Consider the following 25,544-nt stretch of genomic DNA (forward strand, 5'->3'; position numbering starts at 1 on the left):
TCTGCTTCCTGCACCTGCCTGCTCCCCCAGGGCCACACCAAGGTCCTGGTTCCTTGGGCGCCAAGTTTCTCATTTGCAGGGCCTCCTCACTGGCTTCCTGGACCCCTTTTACCCTCTGTCACTTCCTCAGGCTGAAGCCAGGGGAGTTCTGGGCGGAGCCCAAATCCTTAGGGCGGGTCATGCCCACCCGTTCATGCCCCCAGGTGAGAACAGATCCTATGCTGAGGGCAAAGAACTGCTCCTCAGGCACTGCTCACCCTGAACCCCGGAAGTCGTGAGAAGCAGGAGGTGATGTTGACACTTCCCCCACCCCACCACCACCTTAGTTGGATCCTCAATTTACTCAGGCACTCAAAGCAATAATGAAGGATAATGCTGCTCCGGAATTGCATGCTCTTCAGAAGCCTACTTAGTTCCGACCTCTTCAGAAACGCCCCCTCCCCACCCCCCGGCTCCGGGCCCTCTTCCGGCCCCGCCTCTGTCCGAGAGCAAGCACAGGCCGGCCCTGCCCACTTCCGACTGGAGGGGGAACTGCCAATCACTGCGCGAGGACCTCGCAGTGCATCCCGGGACCTCCGCTGGGTCTTTGTCCCTCAGGCCCTCGTAGTTCCCCACCCCTGGGCCTGCAGGCTGTGCCTCTGCATTTGAGCGGTTGTCGGGAGGGAGGACCCGGGGTTTAGTTGACCTGGACCTCGCGGCATTTCCCTGGGTCTCCCCAGCCTGTGGGGCCCTGAGTGGGGATCGGCACTAGGTGAGTGGATAGTCCGGTGGCCCACAGTTTGGGAATGCTGTTCCATGTAGGAAAAGGGCGGCGGGGAGGTTGGCCAGCCGATCCTACACTGCCTGCCTTGCCGGGCCTGTTCAGCTTTGTTTTCCGCAGACCAGGGGTCCCCAGGCCTGCAGTGTCGACTGGCAACATGAAAACTGGGCATGAGGCCCTGCAGACTTCCCAAGTATTTAGGATGCAAGCCGAGGTTGGAGAGTTACCTTCTGAAGGTAATTAAGGACCAATAGATGGTTTTTAGTTGGAAGATAATCATACTAGAAAATGCTTTTCATACAGGGAGAGACGTGGGTAACTTGAATTGGGGCAGTAGCAGTGACTGCCAAGCTGGTTCTCTGCACTTCGTGGTTGGTTTACTTAATGACCTGGTTCTGATTCGTTGGGCAGAATGGTTTTAGGGTGTGCTTGGGAAAAAGGGGAACAGGAACACCTGGAGTGCTTGAGCGCTTTGTTACTTTCCTTGCATTGTCCTAGAATCCTTTTTATTGTGTTTTTCTATTTTTTGTGTTTTGCTTCTTTAGGGCTGCACCTGAAAGTTTTTTTTTTTCTTTTTTGTGTTTTTGTCCTTTTTAGAATCCCTTTTAAATATATCCGTTCCGGAGATACCATCGTGGCTGAGCGGTCCCTGAACCTGTCTAGTATCCATGAGGATGCCGGTTCCATCCCTGGCCTTGAGGTTCCTAAGGTTCCCGGGTAGCTGTCGTGCTGGTTGCAGATGTGTCTTGGATCCAGCATTGTGTGGCTTGGCTGTGGCATAGGTTGGTGGCTACAGCTCCTGTTCCACCCCTGGCTTGGGAACCTCCAGTACCGGAGGTGCGGCCTTAAAAAAAAAAAAAAAAAAAAAAAATCCAGTCTTAAAGGTATTATTATTTTTCTTCCTTTAAATGCTCTGGCATTTATTGGCTGTGTGAAATTGGCGCCAGGACTTTTTTTGTTTGTTTTTCTTTGTTTTTCTTTTTAGGGCCGCTCTGGAGGTATATGAAATTTCCTAGGCTAGAGTCAAATTGGAGCTCAGCTTCGGGCCTGCATTGCAGCCGCAACAACACAGGATCCAAGCCTCTTCTCCCTGGATCATAGCTCATGGCAATGCTTAATCCTTAATCCTCTGAGGGAGCCCAAGGAGAGCCCACATCCTCATGGATACTAGTTGGGTTGGTTACTGCTGAGCCACAATGTGACATCCAAGGCAAGATTTTTATTTTTCTTTCTCTCTTTCTTTCTTTTGCTTTTTAGGGCCACACCCCTGGCATATAGAGGTTCCCAGGCTCAGGGTCAAATCAGAGCTACAAGTGCTGGCCTTCACCACAGCCACAGCAATGCCAGAACTGAGCAACATGTGGGACCTCCACAACAGCTCTCAGCAATGCCAGATCCTTAAGCCACTGAGCAAAGCCAGGGATTGAACTTGCACTTTCGTTGAACCTGCAACCTCATGGTTGCTAGTTGGATTTGTTTCACCTGTGCCACCACGGGAACTCCCAGGGCAAGACTCTTAAAACATCCATCAGCTTTCATTCTCTGATCTCTGGCCGCTCACTTCAACCTCCCCCCAAGTCCCATTCATTCCGCATCTTCCCTTAGCCTACTCACAGGTAACATTTGAAAGTACTGAAGTTTGGAAATCAGTGAAGCCTTAGTCCTTAGCTCTTATATAACAAGTAGTATTGGTGGGTAGGGAGATTGGCTTGGAAAGAACTGTGTAAGTTAGTGTCTTGCTTGCCACTGAGGATTTGGGCAGCTTTTCTGAGACAGCAGCTTTTAGGTTAAATATCAGTGCTTTTTTTTTGTTGTTTTTTTCCTAAGAGTGTTTGAGGGGTTTTTTTGTTTGTTTGTTTTGTTTAGGCATGTGTAAGCTCTCAGGCCAGGCATGGAACCTGCACCATAGCGGTGACCTGAGCCGCAGCAGTGACAATGCTAGATCCTAGGCCACCAGGGCACTCCAGCTTTTGAGGTTTTATGAGATAGTCTCAAGTTGTATTGTCAATGTGTTAAATGCCAGGTACTATGACATGTGCCCTTCATTCTTGAGAACTGAATCCCAGAAGTTAATCTGGCAAGGACATCTAGCTAGTTAAGTGGTCCACTTGGATGCAGACCTAGTTCTGTCAGGTTTGGCTACCTCTCGATTTGTGTTTTGTCTGTTCTCACTGACAAAACTCACTAATGCGGGAGTGAATAAGCCCTTAAACTTTTTTTGCATATGTTATGTAGTGTGAATAAATGTGAACCTATCAAATATGACAAAGAGAAGGCACTTTGAGATGGAAGCAGAGGGAAGGCTAGGATGCAGTGGGCGTGTGAAGGGGCAGTAGGCAGTAGAGTTGAGTGATAGTTGGCTTTTGGCTTTCTAAATGAAGGTCTTCCAACTGAGTAGAAATCTCTACTTTTATAAAGTCCCCAGTGTTCCTTGTTTGTCTTTCTGGTCTGCCTTTTTGTGTTGTGTGTGAACACTGAAAGCTCATGGAGATTTTCTTCTGTATAGTATACTTTTTTTTTTTTGTCTTTTTTTTGCAATTTCTTGGGCTGCTCCCACGGCATATGGAGGTTCCCAGGCTGGGGTCGAATCGGAGCTGTAGCTGCCAGCCTACGCCAGAGCTACAGCAACACAGGATCCGAGCCGAGTCTGCAACCTACATCACAGCTCATGGCAACGCCGGATCCTTAACCCACTGAGCAAGGGCAGGGATCGAACCCGCAACCTCATGGTTCCTTGTCGGATTCGTTAACCACTGCGCCACGACGGGAACTCCTGTATAGTATACTTTTAATAGGTTTGCATTGAAAAGTGTCTGTGAGTACTTGCGAGTGAATTGGGTGTAAGTTGTAAAGTTGTGCCTGTGTTCATTTCATGCCCAATGGTCACCAAGGAATCATTCCTTAACTCTTTTTGGAGAAGTGGTGGGATATTGTCTCCATTTCAGTGTGACTATCTGAAATGGAAGGTTTTCATGCGTTCCGCCAGGAGGGGGTGCTGTGTCCAGTGACTCTGAGGAGGGATTGAGGCCTACACTTTCCACAGAGGGGAGGTGAGGCGGGGTCTGTCAAGGGGCAGGCTCTCCTCTGTGACCCAGGGTGCCTGCAGGGGCTTGGTGGCTGCAGGGGACTCTGCAGGCAGCTGGGAGGGGTTGTGTCTACTCTGGCTCCCCCTGGGCTCCAGGTGGGACCTGCCGGCCCCCTCCTCTGCTATTAAAGCTCCACCATCTTTGGATTCATGGTGGTTTTGGCTTCAGGACCTCAGGGGGCTGTGTCTGTGCAGACAGGAGCTGGGTTTCCTGACAATGGAGGTGACCCTGGGAGGACAATGTAAGGAGAACTGAGGAAACATGGGGAGACGCTTCCTAGGTGGGACTGAGTTCTGAGGGTGTCTGTTTCAGAGGATGCAAGAGGGGTTCCATGTGGAAAACTGCGTTTTTGGTTGGATTTGTGTGCGGTAGAGACAGCATGTGGTAGGTGGAGGCCAGGTTTCCTGGCACCGTTTCCAGTGGAGGCTGTCCTTCCCTGTGGTGTGTCCTTGTCCCCTTGTCCAAAGTTAACTGACCCCACCATGAGGATTTAGTTCTGGCTCACTGGTGTTCCTCTCCTCTGGGCAGCTGTTTTGCTGCCAGCGCCACCCTGTGTTGGTGACTGAAGCTTCACCATTAGTGTGAAGTGAGGGTGAGAGATGGCCTGCAGCCTGTTCTCTCTGAGGATCCCTTTGACTCTTTTGGGTTCCACACAAAGAACAGAAGGATTTGCTCTTTGATGGAAACAGCTTCATGCTCCTGGTCTCTGAAGATGGAGGCTCTGTTACCTGCAAACAGGTGGTCACACAGCAGAAACTTTTATGAATCCTTGTGGCCCTGGGAAGGAAGGGGAAGAAAAGGCCTAAGGACTCAGGGTCATTTTGGAAGAATTCTTAGAACAAAACTTCATACAACCTTGATGTGATTCCATGACCAGTATTGAGAAAGAGCATCAGATGTGTGCTCCCAGAGACGCTGTCTGTTGTTCCTCAGGGAGCATCAGTGTTGTTTCATTAAGAGCTCCAGAGGATTGTAAGGTGAGGCCAAGGAGGTGAGCATGTGAGCTCCTGCGTGTGTTTGTGGGAGTTCCGAGCAAGCTTTAGCCCAAAGAGAGGCAAGAGAGTCTGCCCCATAGGGCTTTTGAAGGGAAAAGTCAGTGCGGCCCCCATACCCTATGTGAGCCGAATGTTGGGACATCTGTATGGGGATGAACACATGTATCCAAGCAGGAACAATCTCACTTTGTTCTCCTTGTAGGAAGGGACTGTTCCTGAATCTTTTCTGAGACAAAGGCGGGAGAGTTTGGCCTTTTCAACATTTCAAAGTTGGCCTTGGTCTTACAGCTTGTGGGTGTGGTGGGCACAGGGGAGAGAGCTTTTACCTATGATGGTGGATTCTCAAGATGCTGATGTGATTCCTCCACACAGTACCGATGAGAAAGTGACCCAGAGCTGGAGGAAGAAGAGGAGGAAATGGCAGCTTCTCAGGTAACCGTCCTGTCCTAGGTTGGAGTCTGTGTCTGCTTTTCCTCCTGAAATGCCATGAATTGAGAATGTAAGAATCATGAATTCTCTCCTTCTGATACTCTTTCCTGGTGAGGATGTCCTCAAGTACCTTTTTCTTGTGCACTTAGGGTAGTCAGGATCAGCTCTTAAAAAGGCTGTCACTCTGCCCCAGAGCCTTTTCAGCATTGTCTGTGCACAGGATCCCTGTGGAGCAGGCATTGTCACGATGAATCATTACCTTTCAAGGGTTGAAACTCTTCCGTGGGTGAGACATCACCATGGGAAGGCATGTCTAGAACAGTTTTATGGCTCCCGTGTCATCCCCTTTAAGGGAGGTAGAAATATGGTAGAGAATACTACTGTTTCAAATATATAGTATTGAATGTTTGAAGACATTAAAAACATTCAAAGCATTTCTTTTGACTTGCTGCTTTCATCTTGAGTCACATAATGACCTCAGCTTTGGCACATGGCATGTGCCCTTTCCATTTCAGGGACTTCTGACATTTGAGGATGTGGCCATCGATTTCTCTCCAGAGGAGTGGGAATGTCTGGATCTCGGTCAACGGGACCTGTACAGAGATGTGATGATAGAGATCTGTAGGCACCTGGTCTCCTTGGGTGAGGACCCCTTCCTTCCAGAATTCCTTTTCTCCCACTGGGTGTGGGATCCTGCATTTGCAGAATGTCTCCTGCCATTTTCTTGCCCATACAATAGATTTTCAGACCCCACCATTTTAGGAGTAACTGAGAGTTGGTGGGTGCAGGTAGAAAGGCTTCATAATGAGGCATCCTCATTGTAACCGAAGTCCTCCTTGAGGAAAGGTGCCTCCTTCACTTTAGATTATTTGCAGTTCTGGCAGTTCATATGTATAAAGAGCTCTGCCGGCCTCTTAAAATCAGATTTGGACCCTTTACTTTTGACTCAGGAGTCCTTAGATGGGGAAGAGAGGAACTGATTTTTACCTGTCACTCAGGGTCTGCAATGTGCTTTCAAAAGGCAGTATCTGGGGAAATTACTGCCTAGAATGTCTTACCATTCCACAGTGCCAGCTCTTGCACCTGAGTCCAATCCTAGATTGGATATTGGTGAATCTCTAGGAAAATGAATGTTTTTCTTTCCAATGAACAGAGTATGTTATCTCTAAGCCAGACCTGGTTCGCCTGTTGGAGCAAAAGACAGATCCCTGGGATGTGAAGGGAATGGAGACAGTAGCCATACAGCCAGGTATGTGTGCATGGGTGAAGCAGATGACACAGGAATCTTAAAATTGGCTTTGGGAAGATGTGCTTCAATGGCACTGATTTTTGAGAAACACAGGTTTATTCTGTCTCTGTCTTAGAGCGACACCTGCTGCCAAAATCTTGTGTTCCTTAGCCCTCCATGTGTTTTCCTTCATCATCCCGGATTCTTTCTCACATCCACATGGAGAGCCAGAATCCTGGTCTTGACCTGTGAGGACCTGAAAGTCCTGGTTGGTTTTTTTTTTTTTTTTTGCTTTTTTGTTTCTTTGCCGTTTCTAGGGCCGCTCCTGGGGCATATGGAGGTTCCCAGGCTAGGGGTCAAATCAGAGCTGTAGCAACAAGCCTATGCCAGAGCCACAGCAATGTGGACTCCGAGCCGCATCTGCAACCTACACCACAGCTCATGGCAACTCGGGATCCTTACCCTGCTGAGCAAGGCCAGGGATCGCACCCACAATCTCATGGTTCCTAGTCCGATTCATTAACCACTGAGCCACGATGGGAACTCCCTTTGGCTGTTCTTTTTTTTTTTTTTTTTTTTTTTTTTTTTCTTTTCTTTTCTGGGACTTTTATGGGCACACCTGGGGTACATGGAAGTTCCTAGGCTAAGGGTTGCATCAGAGCTGTAGCTGCCAGCCTACACTGCATCCTTGGCAATTCAGGATCTGAGCAGAATTCACAGCCTACACCACAGCTCATGGCAACACTGTATCCTTAGCCCACTGAGTGTGGCTAGGGATTGAATCCATGTTCTGATGGATACTAGTCAGATTCATTTCCTCTGAGCCATGATGGGAACTCCCACCTGGCTTTTTTTCCATTACTTTTGCGTCCTAGGAAAGGCTGTGCACATTTCTGAGTAACTCTTTGTTAAGTTCTTTTTTCACACTCTGTTTCTTCACCTAATCAGAAGGGAGTGAGGAGAGTCGTGGAAACACTGGAATTTGGTGCCAACATTCTAGGAGCAGTGGGGACAGATAGTGTATGTTTTCTGCTTTTAAATGTCCATTCACATGGAAACTTGGACCATGACCCTAGAAGGTTCAGACTAAGTAACTGTATCAAAGCATAATGCACCTTGCTGAATGTAACCCTCAAATTTACTTCATTATATCCTTATTTTGGGAGGAACTAACATGCTACATGTTAAGTGTATTTTCCCCTTATCAGTGATATAAGAATATGTCTAATTACTCATAGAATTCTTCACTAAATTTTTTTTCTTTTTTTTAAAATTTTATTCTTTTTTTTTTTTTTTTTTGCTTTTTTTTTTAGGGCTGCACCTGTGGCATATGGAGGTTCCTAGGCTAGGGGCTGACGGCCTACACCACAGTCACAGCAACTCAGGATCTGAGCCACGTCTGCAACCTACCCCACAGCTCCCGGCAACTCCAGATCCTCAACCCACTGAACGAAGACAGGCATCGAACCTGTGTCCTTCTGGATGCTAGACAGCTTCGTTAACCACTGAGCCACAGCAGGAACTCCCTTCACTAAATTAATGCATAGTGGAATACAGATTATACCCCACAATCATTAAAAGTCTTCATTCTTCTTTGATTCCTGAAGAACCATCCTTTTCTAAATGTGTCCTTTTTATCCTGAAGCTTCTCAGGAGTGTGTTCTGTGTTTTCACTTTTGGATGAGATTTATATCAAAATCACCCATAATAGTAGATGTGAAGTATCAACTATAACACATTCCAAATAGCACATATTTGGTTAGACATCAATGAGATAATTAGTCATCACACTGTATCTATGAAAATGTTTGGTTCATAAATATAAGAGTGCTTGAAGCAGAAAATATTCTTTTTTTTTTTTTTTAAATCTATTTCTGGAGTGCCTGCTGTGGCTCAGTGCATTAAGAACCCAACGTACAGAGTTCCCCCTGTGGCACGGGAAACAAATCTGGCTAGTATCCATGAACTTGTGGGTTGATCCCACGCCTCACTCTGATTTGACCCCTAACCTGGGAACGTCCATATGCCATGGGTGAGGTCCTAAAAAAGAAAAAGAACCCTCTGGAGTGTCCCTGAGGATGCGGGTTTATTCCCTGGTCTCAGTCATTGGGTTAAGGGTCTGGCACTGACACAAGCTGTTGTTTAGGTTGCACATGCGGCTTAAATCTATATTGCTGTGTCTTAAGCCAGCAACTGCAGCTCTGATTCAACCCCTAGCCCAGAAACTTCCATACATTGCATATGTGTTCCAAAAAGAAAAAAAAATCTATTTCCCTCAAGGTGTCATGAATCATGGTATATTTCATTTAAAATATTTATTCTATAAGTATATGATTCTTTGCATATGTTACAATGTTCATGTTCTTCCTACGTTTATAAAGAATGTTTTATTTGTATTCTAAAGAAGGCATGAAAACCTTTATATTTTTATATCTGTTACAGTGATGTATCTGTAATAAATTTCTATGTTGTTGTTGTTGCTATTTCTTGGGCCGCTCCCGCGGCATATGGAGGTTCCCAGGCTGGGGGTCGAATCGGAGCTGTAGCCACTGGCCTACGCCAGAGCCACAGCAACACGGGATCCGAGCCGTGTCTGCAACCTACACCACAGCTCACGGCAACGCCGGATTGTTAACCCACTGAGCAAGGGCAGGGACCGAACCCGCAACCTCATGGTTCCTAGTCGGATTCGTTAACCACTGCGACATGACGGGAACTCCTGTAATAAATTTCTTAAATTTTTCTTTGTCATTTAACTCCTTATTCATTCAGATTTTTAGTTCAGTTTTATATGGCCAAGTATAATCTATATTTTGTGAAATTCTCCTGCCTGTAACACATGCCACTGACTCAGAATATTTTCTTTTTATTTTTAAAAAGTTTATTAGAATATAGTTGCTCTAAAAGGTTGTAATAATTTCTGCTGTACAACAGAGTGATTCAGTTATAAAAAAAGAACCCACATCCATTTTTTTGAAGATTATTTTGCTTTATCTAGTACCACAGAATATTGGGTAGAGTTCCCTGTGCTATGTAGCAGGTCCCCATTGGTCAGTTTTTCCATATACCCCAGTGTGTATATGCCAGTCCTAACCCCCCATCTAGTCCCCCCCGATGTATCCCCTTTGGTAACCATAAGTGTGTTTTCAAAGTCTGTGTGTCTGTTGCTGTTCTGCAAATAAGTTCATTTGTTTACTTTAAGATTCCACATGTAAGTGATATCCTGATATTTGTCTTTTGCTGTCTAACTTCACTTAGTATGGTAATCTGCAGGTCCATCCACGTTGCTTCACATGGCATTGTTTCAATCATTTTACTGGTAATATTCCTTTGTATATATTCATCATGCTCCTTTGTCATTGGACATTTAGGTTGCTTCCATGTCTTGGCAATTGTAAATAGTGCTGCAAAGAATATTGGGGTGCATGTATCTTTTTGAGTTAAGGTTTTTGTCTGGGTAGATGCCCAGAAGATGGATTGCTAGATCATATAGTAGTTCTGTTTTTCATTTTTTGGGCAAGCTGCATACTGTTTTCCGTAGTGGTTGTAGCAATTGAAATTCCCACCAACAGTGCTGGAGGGTTTGCTTTCCTTTGCACCCTCTCCAGCATTTAATGTTTGTAGTCTTTTTGATGATGGCCCTTCTGGCTGGTGTAAGGTGGTACCTCATAGTAGTTTTGATTTGTATTTCTCTAGTAATAGCAGTGTTGAACAGCTTTTCTTGAATTTTTTGGCCATCTGTATATCTTATTTGGAGAAATGTCTATTTAGATCCTCCCACGTTAGGGATGTTTCCAGCTTTTGCCTCTTCAGATATTTTCTCTGGTCCTTTCTCTCCCTCTTCAACTTCTAGCACCCCTGTAATGGAAATATTGGTGCATTGCCTGTTGTCCCACAGTTGTCTTAGACTAGCCTCATTTCTTTTCATTCTGCTTCCTTTATTCCGTTGCTCATCAGTGATTTGCAGCAGTCTGTCTTCCACCTTCCTTATTCATTCTGCTGCCTGCTGTATTGTGTTCTTGGTTCCTTCTCGTGAATTTTTCATTTTGGTTATCATGTAGTTCATGTCTGTTTGTTTATTCTTTAAATCTTCTATGTATTTGTGTGATATTCTTGTAATTTATCGATCTTTGCCCCCAGTTTTTTTTTGTTTCTGAGATCATGGATCATCTTTACTATTATTGCTCTGTTTTTGTTTTTTTTTTATGGCCATACCGATGGCATATGGAAGTTCCCAGGCTAAGGGTCCAATCAGAGCCAAAGCTGACTGCCTACACCACAGCTCCTGGCAACACTGGATCCTTTACCCACTGAGTGATGGTGGGGATTGAACCCATGTCCTCATGGATACTAGTCGGATTCCTTCCTGCTGAGCCACAATGGGAACTCCCTCATTAAAGTATTTTTAGTGTTGGTTGCTTGCCTCCACTTCACTTAGCTGTTTTCTGGGTTTTTGTCTTTTCCTTCATCTGGCACATATTTCTCTGTTACTTCATTTTGTCTAGCTTTTATTTTGTCGAGCTTTCTGTGTGGTGTCTTTTTGGCAGTCTACACAGTTGTGCCCTCTCTTGCTTCTGGAGTGGGAAACTTTGTGGGTGAAGTTGATACAGGGTCTTCTGGCAGGCTCCCTGGTGGAAGGGACTGGTTCCTGCCCACAGGTAGGTGGACCTGAGTAAAAAGGTGGCTGTGTCCCTGAGAGGACTTCAGGCAGCCTATTTGCTACTGGGTTCCCACTCTGTTGTTGGGCCTGGGGCTTCTCAGCCTTGATGGATGGGGTCTGAGTTTTCCAACGTGGTGGCCTCCAGGGAGCTCACACCTGTGCTTACTCCCTGGGCCTCCAGCTCCAATGTCCTGGCCTCACACTAAGCCACAGCTGAGCTGATCTTTGCCAGGAGACCCTGCAAAAGCCGCAGGTAGTTCTGAAGCAGATTCTAATGGAGTCCCTGCTTTGTCCTGGGACTCTGCACATGAAAAGCATTGTGTGCCCTGCAATAGTAGAGTCTTGTTTTCCCCAGACCTGTGGTGCTCCTGTGCTTTCAGTGCCAAGTGGTCTGGGGACTTTTATTCCAAATACCAGACCCCCGGGCTGGGAATCTGATAGGGTTTGGGAACTCTTGTTGGAGAGCCTCTGCAATATGGTGATTTTCCAGTCTATGAGATGCCTCCCTGGTAGGCTCATATCGATAAACTCCCCTACTGCCATCTTGATGTTGCTTCTTCTTTGTCATTGTGTGTAGGATGTTTTTTTTGTAGCTCCCAGTCTGTGTTGTTGATGATTGTTCAGCAGTGAGTTGTTAATTTTGGTGTTTCTGTGAAAAGAGGTGAGTTCGAGGCTTTCTACTCCACCTTCTCATATTTGAATCTGTGAAACATTTCCTTTTCATAGATGCGTACTCCCTGTCCAACGTGAGAATTCTTTAGATGGCTTACTTTTTAAGGGCATGCATATGCTGTGTTCAGCCTCCTTGACAACTAATTATCTCATTGTTGCTTCACAGTTCTTAAACAATTGCTTCCTTTTCTAGGACAGGTTTACCAAAATCAGTTCATTTTCATTTTTCTTCCTGGTATATTCAGAATGTAAATGACAATTTTCAACTCAGTAGACTGAAGACAATATGATGTTGCATTCAAATTGGAAAGCCCAATCTGTGTATTGCCAGTAAAACTGTGTTCTTGAATGATTACCCCTCCATTGTTCATTCTTTCTGTAATTTCTTTGTCTTTCTTGGTTAATGGTCAGGGTTGTCATTTGTCTTTATGAGTGCTTATGGAAAGCATCTAAATCATGCCTCCATTTGTTGAGGAATTTATATTTCTTTTTTTTTTTTTTTTTTTTTTGCCTTTTGTCTTTTGCTGTTATTGTTGTTGTTGTTGCTATTTCTTGGGCAGCTCCCGCGGCATATGGAGGTTCCCAGGCTAGGGGTCTAATCGGAGCTGTAGCCTCCAGCCTACGCCAGAGCCACAGCAACGCGGGATCCGAGCCGCGTCTGCAACCTACACCACAGCTCATGGCAACGCCGGATCCTTAACCCACTGAGCAAGGCCAGGGACCGAACCCGCAACCTCATGGTTCCTAGTCGGATTCATTAACCACTGCGCCACGACGGGAACTCCAGGAATTTATATTTCTTGTGTGAGAAAACTTTTGAGTTGGAAGTAATTATCGAAATATTTGATTTTGTCAATGTTAGGTATTGATGCATTTTTGATTTTTGGAAAAAGAAACAGAAAAATACGTGTTAACTATTTGAATTACACAGTTTCATTTATTATTTATATTTGCATGTTTGTGCTAGTGAACTGCTGAAATTTTCGTCTTGAGAAACAGACTCAGAACCTGTTGAACAACCACCTTCTCGTTTCCCTCAATTCCATTCTCAAGGTTGCCTTTAACCCAATGGATTGTTGTCCTCAGATGTACCCAGGTTTTTCCATGTGATCTCATTTCATTTGACTCTTCTGCTTTTGGAAGTTAAGCCCTTGTCCATTGCATCACTGGCAAATATTTGCTGCCATTCCATAGGTTGTCTTCTCTTCTTTTTGAGAATACATTTTATTGAAGTATATAGGAAATTTAAAAATTCTGGTAGTTTCAGGTATATAGCAAAATGTGTCATTTATACATATGCATGTACCTTTTCCTTTTTGGGTTCTTTGTCCATCTAAGTTGTCACACAGGATTGAGTAGATTACCCTGTACTATAGAGTAGGCCATTGTTACGTATCTCTTTTATATATAGCAGTGTTTGTATGGCATACCCAGTGCCCTGATTCATCTGCCTCCCGCCCCTTTCCCATTTGGTCATGATAGATTTGGTTTCAGAATCATTGGGTAATTTCTTTTTTGTACATTCTAGTGTATCATTTCTATACATCTCCATATATTAGCAATCTCATGTGATATTTGTCTTTCTGTCCGACTTCATCTAGTATGATAATTTTTATGTCCATCCATGTTGCTTCAAATGGCCTTGTATTTTATGGGTGAGTAATAATAGTCCTCTGTATATTTGCATCACATTTTCTTTATCCATTCTTCTGTTGATGAGCATTTAATTTGCTTCCATGTCTTTCCTATTGGAAACAGTGCTGCCCTGAATATTGGGGTGCATGTATGTTTTCAAATTACAGTTTTCTCCAGATAGATGGCCAGAACGGGAATTGCTGGATCATACGGTAATTCTATATTTAGTTTTCTAAGGCACCTCCATACTATTATTCTCCATAGTGGTTGCACTAGCTTACATTCCCTGCAAGAGTGGAGGAAGTGTCTCCCTTTGTTCCACACCTATTCCAGCATTTACTGTTTGTAGACTTTTTGATGATGGCCATTCTGACTGGTATGAGGCAATAATCCTTGGATTTTTTTTTAATTTTTATTTTTTAAAAATTAACTGCCATGCTTGCAACATATGGAAATGTCTGGGCTAGATGCTGAGTGGAGCTTCAGCTGTGGCCTACACCACAGCTGTGGCACTAGTGCAGCACTGGATCTCAACCACATCTGGGACCTCTGGTGCAGCTTACATATCACTGGATCCCAAACGAACTTCCTGAAGCCAGGAATCAAACCAGCATCTTCAGGGAGACAACTTTTTGATTCCTTGACCCACGGAGCCACAACAGGATCTTCTCCTTTAATTTCACGTTGCATTTCTCTCATCATTAGTGGTGTTGACCATCTTTTCATTTGCTTTTTTGCCCTTCTGTCTGTCTGTCTTTGGAGAACTGTTGTTTAGAATTGAGGTCCATTTTCTATTTAGGTTGTTTGTTTTTTGGTATAACCCTGTATGAGACATTTGAATATTCTGGAAAGTTCTTTGTTGTTTGTTGCATCATTGGCAAGGATTTTCTCACAGTCTGTGGGTTGTCTTTTCATTTCGTGTATGTTTTCCTTTGCTGTACAAAGGCTTTGTAGCTGACTTAGGTCCCATTTCTGTATTTTTGTGTTTCCTTTCATTCCTCTAAGAGGTGGGTCACAAAGCTTATTGCTGCAATTTATGGCAAAGGTTTTTCTGCCTGCATTTTCCTCTAAGAGTTTTATAGAATGTGGTCTCATGTTTAGGTGTTTAATGCATTTGCAGTGTGTTTTTGTGGATGGTGTTAGCAAGTGTACTAATATCATTTTTTGTACATGTAGTTGTCCGGTGTTCCCAGCATCACTTATTGAAGGTACCATATTTTATCCATTGTATACTGTTGTCTCTCATGCCATAGATTAGTTGTGCCTAGGTGCATGGGTTTCTGATCCACTGACCTATACTTCTGTTTTGGTGCCAATACCATCCTGTTTTAATGAGTGTAGCTTTGTAGTAAAGTCTGAAGATGGGGAGCCTGATTCCTCCACTTAATATTCCTTTCTCTAGATGGCTTTGACTTTTTAAAACATTTTGTGTTATCATATGCATTTTGAAACATGTTCTTCTATTTCTGAGAAAAATGCCATTGTTAATGTAATAGGGATGGGTACTGACTCTGTAGGTATACTTGGGTAGTATAGTCCTTTGGAAAATGTTGATTCTTCCAATCCAAAGTGTGGTGGAGCTTACAGACAGTTTGTGTTACCGTGTTGCCCTTCATCAGTATCTTGTAGTTTTGAGAGTATAGATATTTTTCCTCTTTAGGTAGATATATTTCCAGATATTTTTTTCTCTTTGATGGCATGGCAAATGCAGTTGTTTCCTTAATAGAACTCTTATCTTGCATATTAATTGCATAGGAATGGAAGCTATTTCTGGGTGTTATTTTTGTATTCTACATCTTTACCACATTTATTGATCAGCTCTAACAGTTTTCTGGTATGTTTTGGATTTTCTATGTATCACGTCATCTGCACAGAGTGACATTTGTTCTTCTTTTCTAATTCAGATTTCCTTTATTTCTTTTTTCTTTCTCTGAACAGCATGACTAGGACATCCAACACCATGTTGAGTCACAGGGGTGAGACTGGACCTCCTTGTCATGTTCCCAATCTTAGTGGAAATGTTTTCATCTCTTCTTATTTTTTAATTTATTTTTTATTGTTTTCCCCCAACACATTTTTTTTCTACTGTACAGCATGGGGACCTAGTTATACATACATGTAGTCATAATTTTTTCTCCCATTGTCATGCTGTGTTTTAAGTATCTAGACAAAGTTCTCAGTGTTCACCAATTTACCATTGAGAATTATGTTAGCTTTGTGGTCGACATGTATGGCTTTTGTGATGTGGATGTAACTTCCCTGTATGCCCACGTTCTGGAGAGATTTTATCAGAACTTGGTATTGAATGTTGTCAAAAGCTTTTTCAGCATCTACTGACTTGATCACAGTTTTCATTCTTCACTTGGTTTATGTGGTTTGTATCATTCATTTATTTGCACAGACCGAAGAATCCTTGCATACCATAGGTGAACCCCACTTGGTCATGTTGTTTTATCTTTTAAATGTATCATTGGATTCCATCTGCCAATATTTTGTTGAGGAGTTTTACATCTCTGTTGATCTGAGATACTGGCCTGTCATTTTCTTTATTGTGGTATCTTTGTCTGGTTTTGGTATCAAGGTGATGTTGGCCTCATAGAATGAGCTTGGGAGTGTTCCTTCCTCTGCAAATTTTTGGGAAGTGTTTCAGGAGGATATGGGTTACCTCCTCTCTGAGTATTTGGCCTCTGATAGATTTGGCCTGTGAGGCCATCTGGTCCTAGCCTTTTTGTTGTTGTTGTTGTTACAATTTTGTAATCACAGTACTTGTCATTTCAGTGTCAGAACTCATGTTTGGTCAGTACATCTTTTCTGTTTTCTTCCTGGTTCAGTCTTAGATGCCTGTGGCTTTCTAAGTAAGTGGTTGTCCATTTTCTTCTAGGTTGTCCATTTTATTGGCATATAGTGACCTGTAGTAATCTCTTAGGATCATTTGTATTTCTGTGATGGCCTTCATAAATTCTTCCTTTTTATTTCTGATTTTACTGATTTGAACCCTCTCCCTTTTTTTCTTGATGAATGTGGCTAAAAGTTTGTCAATTTTTTTTTTTTATCTTTTCAAAAAATCACCTTTTAGTTTCATTTATTGCTTTGGTTTTCTTTCTCTCCTTGATTTCTGCTCTGATCTTTCTGATTGCTTTCCTTCACTAACTTTGGGGTTTGGGGTTCTTCTTTCCCTAGTAGCCTGAAGTGTATGATGAGGCTGTAAAATTGGGGTTTTTCTTCTTTCTTGAGGTAGGATTGTGTTGCTTTAATCTTCCCTCCTAGAACTGCTTTTGCTGTGTCCCATAGCTTTTGGATGGTGGTGTCTTCATTGCCATTTGTGTCCAGGTATTTTTTGTTTCTTCAGTGATCCATTGTTGAGCCTCCACATGTTTCAGTTGTGTTACATTTTGTTTGTTTGTTTGTTTGTTTGTTGCAGTCTCTCTCTTGTAGTTGATTTCTTGTCTCATCACGTAGTGGTGAAATAAAATGTTTGATATGATTTCCATTTTCTTGAATTTTCCTGCGGCTTTATTTGTAGCCCAAGGTATGAATTCTCCTGGACATTTTTTTCTGGGCACCTGAGAAGAAAGTGTATTCATGTGCTTTCAGATGAAACGTTCTTTTTTTGTGTGTGTGTGTTTTTGCCATTGCTTGTGCCGCTCCAGCGGCATATGGAGGTTCTCAGGCTAGGGGTCAAATTGGAGCCGTAGCCACCGGCCTACGCCAGAGCCACAGCAACGCAGGATCCGAGCCGCATCTGCGACCTACACCACAGCTCACGGCAATGCGAGATCATTAACCCACTGAGCAAGGCCAGGGATTGAACCTGCAACCTCATGGTTCCTAGTCGGATTCGTTAGCCACTGTGCCATGACGGGAACTCCCAGATGAAATGTTCTATAGGTGTAAACTAAGACTATATTGTGTATGGTATCATGTAATGCATGTGTTTCTTGACTCTTCTGTCTGGATGATCTGTCCATTGCTGAAAGAGGGGCACTGAAGTCCCCCACTATTGTGTTATTTTTGATTTCTCATTTTATGAATGTGGACATTTACCTTATATATTGCAGTGCCTCTGTGTTGGTTGCATATATAGATTTGTCCCTTGATCATTGGATAGTGTCCTTCTAGTCCCTCGTAATATTCTTAATTTTTAAGTCTTTTTTGCTCCTCCTGCTTTCTTTTGGTTTTCCTTTGCATAGAATGTCTTCTTTCATTCCTTCATTTTCAGTCCGCAGGCATCCCTAATTCAGAAGTTGGTCTCTTGTGATAGCACATAGATGGGTCTGGTTTTGTATCCATTCAGCCAGTCTATATCTTTTGGTTGGAACATTTCATCCATTTGCATTCAGGAGAATATCGATGTGTATGTATTATTTCCATTTTATAAATTATTTTGGATATGTTTTTTTTGGTCTCTTTTTCTTCTCTTGTTCCTTTCTCTTGTGATTTGCTGACTTTTTAGTGTTGTATTTGAATTGCTTTTTCATATGAGTGTGTCTATTTGTAGTTTCTTATTTTGTTCTTCCCATGATTTTTTGTTTTGTTTTTTTTTATTTTGTTTATGCTTTGGATTTTATGGCCACACTGGTGACATGTGGGGGTTCCCAGGCCAGGGGTCCAATCCATCAAATGTGCCAGGCCTTGCTGGTGTGCCCAGGATTTTTCCTGACCATCCTTGATTATGGTGCATTCTACCCTAGCTGTCTCAGTTTGTCTCCTCACAACCAACCCCAGTCCTCTCTCTGGATTTGACCTTGGCAGCCTGAGTCTCAGCACCCTTCTGTGGCTCACCTCAGAAGCTCAGCATATCTGGCTGTGGTGTGCTGGGCAGGAGTACCAAGGATCCCTGCAGGTCTTTCTCCAGTTTGCCCTCTATAAACTCTTGCTACAATCTCCTGGGACTCTAAAACTCCTTCTCTGTCCCATCTGGGCTTTAATTCCTTGCTCAGGTTTATTAGTCAGCATTTTATTTTCGGGGCTGTATGATTTTTTGAGATACTGAGTATATTTAAATTTTTTTTTTTTTTTTTTTTTTTGCTTTTGGGCCTGCACCTGCAGCATATGGAGATTCCACAGCTAAGGGTCCAATCGGAACTGGAGCCGCCGGCCTATACCGGAGACGCAGCAATGCGGAATCCGAGCCACATCTGTGACCTACACCACAGGTCATGGCAACTCGGGATCATTAGTCCAATGAGCAAGGCCAGGAATTGAACCTGCATCTTCATGGATGCTGGTCGGGTTTGCTAACTGCTGAGCCATGATGGGAACTCCGTATTTCAGTTTTTTGATATTTAATTGTTAGTGTAGAGAAATGCACTGAAGTCTGTATATTAATTTTGTCTCCTGCTGCCTTGCTGAATTCATTTATCTGTTCTAGCAGAGTTTGTGCCATCTTCTGAGTTTCCTCTGTCAAATGCCATGTCATCTCCTTATAGTGAGAGTTTTCCATGTTCCTATCCAAGGTTGATACCTTTTCTTCCTTTGTCTTGTCTGATTGCTGTGGCTAGGAATTCCAATGTTATGTTGAGGAGAATTGGAGATTGGAGATCCTTGCCTGGTACCCTATTAGGCGGGAAGGCTTTCAGTCTTTCACTGTTGAGTATTGTATTGGCTGTGATTTTGTCCTAGATTAGTTTTATCATGTTCTGATCCTCTATACCGACCATGGTAAAGGATTTTCTCCTGGATGGTTGTTGAATTTTGTCAAGTGCTTTTTCTGCGTCTATTTTGATGGCCATGTGGTTTTTGTCTTTTACTTTGTGGTGTATCCCATTCATTGATTTGTGTATGTTACACCATCCTTGTGAAGTGGAGATGAGTCCCTCTTGGTTGTGGTATGTGATCTTTTTACATGCCATTGGATTCTGTTTCCTCATATGTTGTGGAGGAATTCTGCATCTATCCATCAAAGATACTGACCTGTAATTTTGTTTTTCTGTGGTATCCTAGTCTGGTTTTGGTATCAAGGTGATGGTGAGTTTATTGACTGTCTTGGGAGGTGTTCCCTCCTCATCAGTTTTTTGGCAGCGTATGAGAAAAAGTAATGCAAATTCTTCTCTACATATTTGGTAGAATTCTCCTGTGAAGGCATCTGGTTCTGGACTTTTGTTTGTCAGGGGGGTTTTGTTTTTGATTGTTTTGTTTTTTCAAGATACTTTTTCATGTCTAGTGATGGTCTGTTCAGACTATCCATTTCTTTTTGACTCCATTTTGGTGGTCTCTGTGCCTCTAGAAAGTTGTCCATTTCTTGTAGGTTGTTGAATTTATCAGCATATAATTGTATTGTGGTGTTTTCTTATGGTTATTAAATGTACATGATTATCAGTTGCTATTTCTCCCTTTCACTCTTATTTTGTGTGAATTCTGTCTTGGTGAGCATGGCCAAAAGTTTGTCTATTTTGTTTACCAACAGATTGTATCCTGGTTTTATTAATCTTTTAAAATTGTATTTTATTTAATAAAAAATTTACAGCTCCACTTGTAGCATATGGAAGTTCCTGGGATAGGGTCAAATTGTTGCTGCAGCTGCCAGCCTGTACAACAGCCACAGCCACACCTGATCCAAGCTGTATATGCCTACTAAACCATGGTTTCTAGCATTGCCAGATCCTTATCCCATTGACCGAGGCCAGTCATGAAACCCCATCCTTGTGGACACTCTATCAGGTTCTTTTTTTTTTTTTTTTTTTTTGTCTTTTTGCTATTTATTGGGGCGCTCCTGCAGCATATGGAGGTTCCCAGGCTAGGGGTCCAATCGGAACTGTAGCTGCTGGCCTACGCCAGAGCCACAGCAACGCTGTATCCAAGCCGCGTCTGTGACCTACACCATAGCTCCTGGCAATGCCGGATCGTTAACCCACTGAGCAAGGGTAGGGACTGAACCCGCAACCTCAACGTTCCTAGTCGGATTCGTTAACCACTGCGCCACGACAGGAACTCCTCTGTTTTATTTTTTAATCTAGCTAAGCGATTGTCTGCTGTACATGAAATTGTTAAGTGTGTTCACGGAAAATGGTAATTTTGGATAATTTGTTGTTATCTTTCAGCTCTGTCTTCTCATGACACCCAGGGTTTGATGCCACCAAACCCAGGCATGGAGCTTTTCTTACCGACAATGCTGCTGGGAAAATATGAAAGCTCTCCTGTTGGCACTTTTGATTTAATTAGTGTCAGTGAAGGTAAGGGGGCATGTGAAAGGCGGGAAGGTTGTTATGATGCACGTGCTCCTCACGGGACTTTTATCCATAAGGAAAACATTGCTGCTAAAAGAGATCAAGGATCTAAATCAAACTGTGAGAAACTCCACTTTAAGTCAGTACCATTGGCAGAAAAATATATTTTTGTAAGCAAAGATCCATGTTATTTATTGAAACATAGATCTTCTCTGAAAGTAAATTTGGAAAATCAGGATCATCCTATAGACTGTAGTACAAATGATGATGCAAAACATGAAGGTATGCTTGGACGAAACATTCATTCAAACATTTATGAACACCAGAGGTTTCAAAATGGAGGGCAACCCCCCCAAAGTGATCAAATCGGGAGATCTAATAGTAAGGGTTCATCAACCTTTAACCAACAAATATTTCCTCATTGTTCCAACATCCCTAATGTTGACACTAATAGGGGGGTTTTGTTCCAACCATCATTAATCAATGGGTGTGATAATATAGTTGATATAGACCAACATGCCATGTGTACTAAAGTGAGCAAGGCCTTCAGCAAGAGCTGTCTATTCAGTAATTATAAGAGTATACACACTGGAAGAAGAAGTGATGCCTGTGTTGAATCTCAGACTAACTTTGACCCAGACTCAAATCTCATGAAACATCAGGGAACTCAATTTTCAGAGAAGCAGTCAATGAGAAATCAACATAGGAATGTCATTTCTCAAGGCTCAGATCTCACAACATTTCAGAGAATTTGTATTGGAGAGAAAGCTTGCCATTTTCGTGAGTGCAGCCAAGTTTTTAGCCAGGCTTCAAGACTTACTCAACATCAGCATCATCCTACCAGGAAGGAAGGATGCAGGTGTGAAGAATGTGCAAAAGTCTGTAATCAGTCATTAAATCTGGGAAGAGAAAGGAAAAAACATACTGGAGGGAAACCTGACAAATGTGAGGAATCTACATCATATTCAGCCTTTACTAGACACCGTCTAATTCATACTGCAGAGAAGCCTCACAAATGCACAGAATGTGGCAAAGCCTTTAGACGGCGTGCATGTCTTTCTGAGCATCAGAGAATTCATACTGGAGAGAGGCCTTACAAATGTAAAGAATGTGGCAAAGCCTTTAGACGGCGATCACATCTTTTTGAGCATCAGACAATTCATACTGGAGAGAAGCCTTACAAATGTACAGAATGTGGCAAAGCCTTTCATTGTCATTCTCATCTTACTCAGCATCTGAATTCTCATACTGGAGAGAAGCCTTATGAATGTATGGAATGTGGCAAAGCCTTTCATTGGCATTCCCATCTTACTCGGCACCTGAGTTCTCATGCTGAAGAGAAGCCTTACCGATGTACAGAATGTGGCAAAGGCTTTACTTGGAATTCATCTCTTACTCAACATCTGAGATCTCATACTGGAGAGAGGCCTCACAAATGTACAGAATGTGGCAAAGCCTTTTGTTGTCGTTCTCATCTTACTCAGCATCTGAGTTCTCATACTGGAGAGAAACCTTACAAATGTACACAATGTGGCAAAGGCTTTAATCGGCAATCGCATGTTACTGAGCATCTGAGATCTCATACTGGAGAGAAGCCTCACAAATGTACAGAATGTGGCAAAGCTTTTCGTTGTCATTCTCATCTTACTGAGCATCTGAGATCTCATACTGGAGAGAAGCCTTACAAATGTACAGAATGTGGCAAAGCCTTTCATCGGCAATGTCATCTTACTGGGCATCTGAGATCTCATACTGGGGAGAAGCCTTACAAATGTACAGAATGTGGCAAAGCCTTTCGTTGTCGTTCTCATCTTACTGATCATCAGAGCTCTCATACTGGAGAGAAACCTCACAAATGTAGAGAATGTGGCAAAGCCTTTAATTGGCATTCATCTCTTACTCGGCATCTGAGTTCCCATGATGAAGAGAAGCCTCACAAATGTACAGAATGTGGCAAGGCCTTTCATTGGCAATGTCATCTTACTAGGCATCTGAGTTCTCATACTGGAGAGAAGCCGTACAAATGTACAGAATGTGGCAAAGCCTTTCGTTGGCGATCTCATCTTACTCAGCATCTGAGTTCTCATACTGGAGAGAAGCCTTACAAATGTACAGAATGTGGAAAAGACTTTCATTGGCATTCATCACTTACTGAGCATCTGAGATCTCATACTGTAGAGAAGCTCTACAAATGTGCAGAATGTGGCAAAGGCTTTAATCGGCATTCATCACTTACTCGGCATCAGAGAATTCATACTGTACAGAAGCCTTTCAAATGTACAGAATGTGGCAAAGCCTTTCATTCGCATTCATCTCTTACTCGGCATCAGAGAACTCATTCTGGAGAGAAGTCTTAAAAATGTACAGAATGTGGCAAAGCCTTTAGTCAGCAGTCAGGTTTTAATCAGAATTGGTGACCTTACACTGGAGAAAAGGCTTACAAAATGTACAGACTGCGACAAAACTTTTAAGTTTCATGCAAGCTTGACTCAACATCAGGGAATTCATGCTGGGTAAAAACCATACAAATTTAATCAATGTGGCCAAGCCTTTACCTTTTTACCTTTTTTTTTTTTAAGGGCCGCACCTGCAAGACATATGGAGGTTCCCAGTCTAGGGATCTAATCGAAGCAGTAACCACCAGCCTGTATCACAGCCACAGCAATGCAGGATCTGAACCAAGTCTGCAACCTACACCACAGCTCAGGGCAACACCAGATCCTTAACCCACTGAGCAAGTTCAGGGACCAAACGTGTAACCTCATGCTTCCTAGGCCGGTTTGTTAACCACTGAGCCAGTTCAGGGACCAAATGTGTAACCTCATGCTTCCTAGGCCGGTTTGTTAACCACTGAGCCACAATGGGAACTCCTGGCCAAGCCTTTACCTATCATTCATATCTCATTCAGCATCAGAGAGTTCATAGTGCAAGGAAGCTTTTCAAGTATAAAAAATGTGACAGATCCTATAAAGAGCATTCAGTACTTTCTAGACATCAGAAAGTAGATACTGGGCAGAAACTTCACAGATTTGGAGAATGTGACAAAGCCCTTCATCAGAGTTTTCACCAGTCTTAACATCAGAAAATGTGCAATGGAGGGAAATCTTGCCAGTGTAATATGTGATGAAGGATGTTTCTACTAAATATACACTTGAGAGAACACTGGAGAGTTTTTACAGGAAAGAAACATTAATGTAGTAAAAATTATAGGGGTGTGTTGGAGTTCCCGTTGTGGTTCAGTGGTTAATGAATCCGACTAGGAACTATGAGGTTGTGGGTTCAATCCCTGGCTTTGCTCAGTGGGTTAAGAATCCCTCACTGCCATGAGCTGTGGTGTAGTTTGCAGATGCAGCTCGGATCCTGCATTGCTGTGGCTGTGGTGTATGTAGGCCAGCAGCTCCAGCTCCGATTGGACCCCTAGCCTGGGAACCTCTATATGCCATGGGAGTGGCCCTAGAAAAGGCGAAAAGAGAAACACACACATTATAAGGGAGTTTTAATTGAAAATCAACTCTAAATCCATATAGGGAAGGCACAGGAGAATGAATTCAGTCAATAACTCTTCAGAAATTGCTCTAACTCAGATCTTAAATAAGCCGCTGTGGAAACACTAAAGACATCAGTATGGACAAGAGGATTAAGGGGAGGAATATTTGGGCTGGTATTATTCTCATCAGTGTATCTCTATGGACATTATCTGGGTTTATTAGACAAAAAAAAATGCTTGTAATTCAACTCTCAAATTACTAAATGCTATGCGTTTTATTCCTAGTATGTATGTGAATTTTGTTTCTCATGGTTGTGGCTTCAAAGACAAGAGGAGCCCTTCCACATTAGGTGAGGAATATTTCTATCTAATACTCCATGGAAGTTTAAGGACCCTGTCATATAAATGTGCAGGAAAACCTTAGTGGAGATGGTATGTACGATTGATTTAAAATCACCATTTTTTAGTGTTTTGGAAATCATTCTTTGGAATTATGTAACAAGATCACTCCACAATTGAAATATCTGTTCCAACTGCTTTTTCATGTTAAAAGGATGTCAGTTTATACAAAATCTGATGTATCTTCATCAAAGAAGTAGAACTCATGAGACTCTGTTGACATGTTTGAAATAAAGATGTTGTCTCAGTTATTCAAGAAAAATAGAGTTAACTCTTTGCTTAATAGTTATAAAACTAATGTGTATCCTTGTTCACTAAAGAATTCGCCTCTGTTGTGTAAACCCTAGAAATCAAAAGCCTCAGAGCAATGTATTTGAAGGACAAGAATGCTTCTGATTTCTGATATTCTGCATTTTGATCTAGGATCATACAGTGCATTGTGAAAAGTTTCATGTGCATTATTTGTGAAATCAGTATATTTTATTTAATAAAATGGAATGGTTTTTTTAACATGGTAAATTGATGACCAATTAATGAAGTGTTATCACACCACTGGGATGAAACCATCCCACATTATTTAAGGTTTTAGGTGACAGATGGTAACACTAACCTATTTGATTAAAAACTAGGATGACATCTGTAATTACTTCTTTTCCTACTGGCCTCAAAACTCAAGTAGTTTTTTTTTTTTTATGTTTCATAAGTTGTATATGGTATTTTATTTTTTTAAGGACTGGCATGTTATGATGGTTATAATAAAGATTATCAGGAGAATTGTGGAACATTTCCCTAAACTGTGTCCTGATATTGCTTCATCAGCAGTCATTTGGTGTACCTGGGCAGCCTGTGGGTAACATGAACTGACACACCAGCCATTCCTGTGAGCGCATGCATTAGAAAAAAGGCTGCAAACTCAGAAGCAAATGCAAGTTCTTGCTCTGTCTCACTAGCAACCCTTGTGATCCAGTCTTCCAGACAAATTCTGGTTCCTCTTTTCATGGATGTCTTCAATAAGACTCCTCAGAGT

At 42.6% G+C, this 25,544-nt stretch overlaps 1 protein-coding gene across 31 annotated transcripts; it reads left to right on the forward strand.

The window, feature by feature from the left end:
- Positions 1-556: 556 nt before the first annotated feature.
- On the forward strand, positions 557-25,311 carry LOC100526059 (uncharacterized). Of its 31 annotated transcripts, none has more exons than XR_014812489.1 (9): positions 557-751; positions 866-996; positions 1,358-1,644; positions 1,746-1,970; positions 5,214-5,273; positions 5,786-5,912; positions 6,424-6,519; positions 20,506-23,405; positions 23,466-25,311. XR_014812489.1 is itself a non-coding variant. In XM_084972102.1 (8 exons), the coding sequence occupies exons 5-8, from the start codon at positions 5,259-5,261 to the stop codon at positions 22,986-22,988; spliced, it is 2,721 nt and encodes a 906-aa protein (XP_084828228.1). In that variant the 5' UTR covers positions 557-751; positions 881-996; positions 1,358-1,644; positions 1,746-1,970; positions 5,214-5,258; the 3' UTR covers positions 22,989-25,311. The 31 variants fall into 31 exon arrangements, 12 of the variants coding, with proteins under 12 accessions (XP_084828228.1, XP_084828225.1, XP_084828229.1 ...); XR_014812493.1 differs by having other exon boundaries at positions 20,506-23,214; positions 24,053-25,311; XR_014812494.1 differs by having other exon boundaries at positions 881-996; positions 20,506-23,214; positions 24,053-25,311.
- Positions 25,312-25,544: the final 233 nt, after the last annotated feature.

The sequence above is a fragment of the Sus scrofa genome, chromosome 8 (assembly GCF_054392235.1).
Source record: "Sus scrofa isolate SSC_HxYL_T2T_F1_AM1 chromosome 8, Sscrofa_HxYL_maternal_Yorkshire_Landrace_v2.0, whole genome shotgun sequence".
Taxonomy (NCBI): domain Eukaryota; kingdom Metazoa; phylum Chordata; class Mammalia; order Artiodactyla; family Suidae; genus Sus; species Sus scrofa.